General features: G+C 28.4%; 1 protein-coding gene across 1 annotated transcript; it reads right to left on the minus strand.

Annotated features, from left to right (window-relative positions):
- Positions 1 to 5,177: 5,177 nt before the first annotated feature.
- LOC145068696 (transcription factor MYB12-like) lies at positions 5,178 to 6,441 on the minus strand. The gene is made up of 3 exons (XM_079015700.1): positions 6,217 to 6,441; positions 5,998 to 6,127; positions 5,178 to 5,882 (listed from the first exon to the last, which is right to left on the minus strand). The coding sequence occupies exons 1-3, from the start codon at positions 6,368 to 6,370 to the stop codon at positions 5,270 to 5,272; spliced, it is 897 nt and encodes a 298-aa protein (XP_078871826.1). The 5' UTR covers positions 6,371 to 6,441; the 3' UTR covers positions 5,178 to 5,269.
- Between the last annotated feature and the right edge of the window lie 517 nt (positions 6,442 to 6,958).

The raw sequence follows: 6,958 nt of genomic DNA on the forward strand, positions 1-6,958 counted from the left end.
TTAGAGATATGATTTGATGTAATCTTCATCCCTAATAACTAATTCTACTATTGATTTGTTGTAATCTTCATTTATAATAAATAATTCAATTTCTTTTCCCAGGATTATAAGTGATCGTGTCTTTCCCCATTGTTTCCTACTCTTTCAATTAGTCAAACCCTAAAAATCAAAAGAGTATTACTTACTAAGGCTATTCTTAATGGGAGGTCAATAGAGAGTTTAAGTAGAAAAAAAAAAGATTTAATGGGATAAAGTTGGATTGTAGGTAGATTTCAATAAGTGGAGGATTTAATCCCCATTCAATGTAGGATTTAATCCTCATTTAACCGTGTAATAGGATTTGTTTATTTATTTATTTTCTCAATTTAATATAACAATTTATATAGAAGGTAACATTTGATTTTTTTGCAATAAACAAACTATATACTATTATATCTTTGATTTATAATTTAATTTATTTTATATTCAATAAATTACAATATGCAGTAAAATTTGTATTTTAGATATTGTATTTTAAATTTATTGTATTATTTGTGACATTTAATTTTTAAATTGTAATCTTTAATTAATATTTTGTAATTATAACTTTGAATTTCTAATTAATGCAATATTCTATTTTTATTTATTAATATTATTTATAAAAAAACATAATAAAATGCTTATATAACAATCCATTGACTCTTAATAGTTTAATGGAGTATAGAGTTTAATAGGTAAAATTAAATAGTTAGTGGAATGTAAGAATTGGAGATGCCTACGATAAAAGGTAACGAAAGTTATGATCTCTTACCTGCTATTGTAGTGGTCCATATTTAATGCAATTTTTTTTATACTTTGATATTGTGAGTTATCATTGTACATATTTTAATTTTTTAAAGTACATTCTAGTTGCTGTTTTGGCTCTGGTTCTGTTTACTATGATTGATACACCTAGGTTGTTGATGGCATTTTTGGAAAACTCTCCAAAGTGCATTGCTTCTCGGTTAACTAAACTGATTTAATGGTTGTCTGATGATTTCATTTATAAGGTCTTGACCCTAATGATGGTATTTATCCAATGACATATGCAATAGTTGAGGTAGATACTGCAAATTCATGGACATGGTTTCTTTCATGCCTTGGTGATCATCTAGACCTTTCAATCAACTCTAATTTCACTTTTATAACAGATAGACAAAAGGTAAGCGTCTTATGCAATGTATTTTTGTTTTTGTTTTTGTTGAATTGGAACCCTTATGATTATGCTTACCTAACTATGCGATTCTCTGGGAGTCCTTCATCCATTTGAAAAGTTATATCCTTCTGCAGAGCATAGGTTTTGTGTAAGACATATTCATGCGAATATGAAGATAAACTGGAAAGGAAGAGTGTATAAGGATCGTTTTTCTGGTAAATTTATATTGTGTATTATGGTACTAGTACAATTCATATTAGAAAAACAATTGATTGATAAATACTCTCTTTCCATAATGTAGGTAGAGCATACTGTGACGTGTTGCTTAATAATATTTATGGAGTTTTAAGGGTAAATGACACAAAAAACACTTTTTTACACAAAAATTCAATTTTGACACCGTGTTTTTTTTTGTGTCAATTTTGACACCGTGTTTTCTAATTTGTTACAATTCTAACAACTTGACCGGTTAACCAGGTTACATGCTGACGTGACATGATGATGTGTCAATTTTGATGACTTGACATGCTGACATGATATGCTGACGTGTCAAAGTTGAATTTTTTTCTCACAAAAAACACTAAGTTTTCATTTTTTTCGATTTTGACACTAAGTTTAATTTTTTCTTTCAACTTTGACACTATGTTTTTTTGTTCCAAATCGAACATTATTTTTTCCAATTTTGTTCAATGTTGACACTTTTCTATTTGAAACTGTATAAATATTTTTTTAATACATTTAAACCGTATAAATATGTTTTTTTTTTCCATTTAAAAACCATAGTTTTGTATAAATACATTTTTTTTACACTCAAACCATATTTTTATGTATAAATATGTATTAGTTATATAAAAATTGTATTTTATATTAAATATGCAACTTTAAAATGTGTTTGGAGGTTTGGAGGCGTGTAGTCGATCAAAACTCGGATATCAAGTTTGCAACCCATCAAATTTTTACATCTTATTAGAAGTTTATAGTTGATTTGCTTCTCATGATATAACTAATACTTTGAATTTAAGAAAAAAACACCTTGTATTTAAATAAAAATGTAGTTTTTAAATGAAAAAAATATGTTTATACGGTTTAAAATGTAATAAAAAAAATATACGGTTTCAAATGGAAAATAGAAAAAATTGAACAAAATTTGATAAGTGATGTTCAATTGGAACAAAAAAAACATAGTGTCAAAATTGAAATAAAAAATTAAACTTAGTGTCAAAACCGAAAAAAGTGAAAACTTAGTGTTTTTTGTGGGAAAAAAAATCAATTTTGACACGTCAGCATATCATATTAGCATGCCACGTCATCAAAACTGATACGTCATCATGCCACATCAGCATGTAACCTGGTTCACCGGTCAAGTGGTCAAAATTGTAACAAATTGGAAAACACAGTGTTAAAATTGACACAAAAAAAACACGGTGTCAAAATCGAATTTATATATAAAAAAATATTTTTTTTGTGCCAATTACCCACGTTTTAAATAGCAAAATGATAGAGAGAGACAAGCCCATCATATATAACAGCTCTGGAATATATTAGGCAATACTTAATGAAAAGAATCGAAAATGTCCAAAAGGTTATTGAGAAGTCTAATGGACCCCTAACTCCACATGCCACAAAATTAATGGAGAACATCAAAATAGAAGCTGCAAAGTATAAGATGTATTGAAATAGTGGACATAAATACGATGTTATTGGTCCATGGCTTGATCAATTTATAGTAGATATGCATGAAAATAATTGCTCATGTAGAAGATGGGAAGTGACAGGCATGCTATGCAAACATGCAGTGGCTACAATATGGTATATGGAAAAAAATGATGAAGATGCTAGCATACCAAAAAATTAGACACACATCCTACTTACTGGTTAGAGTATATTCAAATTTTAATTAGCTTTATTTTTTAAAAATATTTTTGATAAAAACGAAGATATTGAAAAGTACAAATTACTTATCTGGTTAATTTCTATATTTAATAAAAAAAACATGATAAAAGGAAAGATATCATGTGTAAATTTAAACAAATTAAAAAAAAGAAAAAAGAAAGATAAATTTACCCATCATGTGCAAAGCGCGTGCCTCTCTTTAACTCGACATAGGACAAAATGTGTGACAAAAGCATTAAGTAAGATTGTCAGTGCTAAAATAAAAATAAAATAAAAAAATAAAAAAATAAAAAAAACTGGACTTGATTCAAATCAATCATTAAATCACAGGGACCATCTCATTCACGCATTTCTTGCAAGAATGGATAATTTCTCTCGTTATCTCCAAAACGACTATTACAAAGAGTTTCTCAAGATTTTATCTATTTGCTCTCAAATACAAATAGGCAATAATCCTCAGCTAACATCCAATTTAAGAAAGATAAGAGTTTTACCACAAATAATAGTTGAATTATCACAAATAATATGTCAAAATTGATTTTTTTTTTCCCAAAATAAACTAACTTTTTGTTTTTTGTTTGTTTGTTTTTTTCAATTTTAACAATAATTTTTTTCTTAATTTTGACACTATTTTTTTTTTTTGTCTCAAATAGAATATCAGTTTTTTCAGTTTTGTTTACTATTGATCATTTTCCATTTGAAACTATATAAATTTTTTTATTATATTTTAAACTGTATAAATACATTTTTTTTCATTTAAAAACCACATTTTATATAAAATACGAGATTTTTTACCTTCAAACCATAATGTTATTTACAAATATGTATTAGTTATATAAAAACCGTATTGTACATATTTATTACTTCTTCATTTTCAAAGTAAAATTGCGTTTATAAATTTAAGAGGTTGCTAAAAGAATCTCTTAATGATAGGATATGTGTTTGTGGGTGTGTGTATAGTCTCATACATATATGTTACATAATTAGTAGTTCAAGATCTTCTAAATTTAACATATATTGTAATAGTTTAATGAGAATACTAAAATAGATATAATAATGACGACATTTATCTGTTACAAATATTTTTGAAAATTAAGATAAAAAATATAATTTTCAATATTGTTAATGGACATAGTGATTAAATAACTCCAAAATAATTCATTCAAGATTAAGTCATGATAGCATTCGTGAGTCACCTTATGAGATTCAAGATGTTCCTATAATATTATGAATATGATATGAGATGTAAAACTTTCACGGCTTGCAAACTTGGCCTCTGGGCCTTAAACAATTATACGCCTTAAAATTGAAAAAAAGTAAAATTTTAGTGTCTTTTGTGGAAAAAAAAATCAATTTTGACACCCAGCATGTTATGCCAACATGCCACGTAATCATGTCACGCCAGTAGGCAATCGGTTTGACCGGTCAAGTGGTTGTAATTATAACAAATTGGAAATCTCATTAATGTCAAATTTGAGACAAAAACAACACAATATCAAATCAAAATTTTAGTATAAACTTAATGACTTTTGTGCTATTTTTCCAAAAATTTATTTAAACAATCACTTCATAACTTAAGAGCGTCCACAATGGTAAATTCAATGAGATAGTTGAATGAGATGACAGGTCCATGTGTTATTCAATAAATGAAACTCAACCATTGTTAGATGCTACCTTGACATTCAATGTATTTTGAGTTCAATGGTCATTGAACTCTTCAATGGGAAAAAAGAAAATTTTAATTTTTACATATTTATTATAAATTACATTTTGTAACATTCTATTCAACTTTGTAGAGTTTAACGCATTGTAAAGAAAAAAAATAATAGAGTTGTATGGATTGTAGAATAATGATATGACAATCCATTAAACTCTATGAAGATTAATACATTATGGATACCCTAACTTTCAATGGTTAAACAAGCTATTCCCATAAATTTATTAATATTTAGCATATAATTCAACTTACATCTAATCAGGTATGATCTAAGTCAATGAAAACTTTTTATGAAACCAAAATCCATAAATATGTTCATCAAATCATCATATAAACATCATAATATAATGAATGTAGCTTAAAAAATGGTCAAATAATTTAAATATCCTTGGAATCGACTTTAGTTCCATGGCCAAATAACCATACCATCATCATCACTGTTATCATACAAATTAAACCATTCAAATCCAAACCCCATCTCCCCATCACTCACCGAATCCATACCAAAACAAACACCCCATACCTTCCGATGAATTTGAGGTCAAATTTTCATCTTCTTTATCATCAACATCACATGCATTCAACAAGGAATTGACGAAGACGTCAAACTCAGTTGACCTTGTTTCAATATGATCCTCATCATGATCCCTCAAAATCCCAAAGGAATCAACGAGGTCACCCTCAATAAGAAAGCTCATGTCCATTGGTTCATCATCTCTAAACCCTTTCTCATGATCATTTTCTTTCATTTTAATCTCATTTGAACTCATTTGACTTTCTTTATTATTTCCATTGTCAGAAGTTGAATCTTTTCCCATTTTTTGTTCATCTGGTTTTCCCCTTATGCGCATGGGAATGGGCAGGGCTGAATTATTGACTACGCTACGTTGGTTGTACTTTTTCGCCATGCAACGGCTCACTCGACCACGTCTTTGCTTTGTTCGACTGACCATGTTCTCCTGCATATTGACGGAGGTTTTTGTGGAGTCGTGTTTAGTTCGGAAAAAGGCATAGGTTTTGCGGCTCAAATGAGAGTGCCAATAGTTCTTAATATCGTTGTCTGTTCTTCCAGGTAAATGACTGGCTATTACTGACCACCTAAAAATATAACAGTTTATGATATACGTATATATATATATAACATACATATATGCATATAAATTATCAGATTTAGAGGTTCACGCTATAATATCGTTCAAATTTGTTTACAAACCTGTTACCCAAGGATGTATGTAACTTGATGATTGTTGTTTCTTCTTCTTGAGTATAATTGCCTCGTCTTAAGTCCCCTCTTAAGTAATTGATCCATCGTAGCCTGCAACTTTTCCCACATCTCAATAATCCTTCAAAAGATATAGAAATATATGATCATTAATTTACAAGAAAAAAAGACATACAGATAATATATACATATATACATCTATATGTGTACCTGCTTTCTTAGGTAGGGACCTCCAAGAACCATGACCATTGGCTTGAATGTATTTAGTTAACATTTCATCTTCTTCAGTTGTCCATCTTCCTTTTTTCAACCCTATTTTTTCACAACATGGCGCTCTTCCCATTTTCACAAGCTCACAGCTCATTTAAGAGAAGTTGAATTTACATACAAAGATTTTGTCATGCCCCTATTCGCTTTTATACTCTTGTGGTTCAAAATGTTGTTTTATTTGTCACAAATGATTATTGATGGTTTCTTAAAGGTAAAGAAGTTATTTATTTATTTATTCTCATAGTAATCATCCATCATCACATATTAGCCGTCCATATTCTTATTTTTCACAGTCCTCAAAAAAAATAATAATAATGGTAATAATTTTGTCACGTGACGCTTGACAAATATATTTTAAATATAAACATATAACATTACTCCATGGGAAAACGAAAGCTCTTGGATGGGAGGGATATACATATAAGTTGTGGAAAGAATAAAATCACGTCTTCGTCTCTTCGATTAAATACTCTCTCAGAATAGACCACTAATAGACCACTGATACAAACTGTAATTGGAACATAAAAAAAAAGGTTTTTATCAAATTATGTCAAACATTTATGTAACAAATCTAAGAATTAGTCTAGTAGTTGAAACTAATATTTCATGACATTTTCTTTATTTATTTTATATATTTCTTTATACAAATTACTGGTCTCCACAACATCATATGCTTTTTTTT

This window comes from Lactuca serriola, chromosome 1 (assembly GCF_051521515.1).
Source record: "Lactuca serriola cultivar US96UC23 chromosome 1, Lser_US96UC23_V15, whole genome shotgun sequence".
Lineage (NCBI taxonomy): Eukaryota > Viridiplantae > Streptophyta > Magnoliopsida > Asterales > Asteraceae > Lactuca > Lactuca serriola.

Coding starts and splice junctions, on each gene's coding strand:
- LOC145068696 (XM_079015700.1), bottom strand. CDS start 6,370: ATGAGCTGTGAGCTTGTGAAAATGGGAAGAGCGCCATGTTGTGAAAAA. Junction 6,128..6,216: donor GTCCCTACCTAAGAAAGCAG/GTACACATATAG, acceptor TATCTTTTGAAG/GATTATTGAGATGTGGGAAA. Junction 5,883..5,997: donor CATACATCCTTGGGTAACAG/GTTTGTAAACAA, acceptor TTATATTTTTAG/GTGGTCAGTAATAGCCAGTC.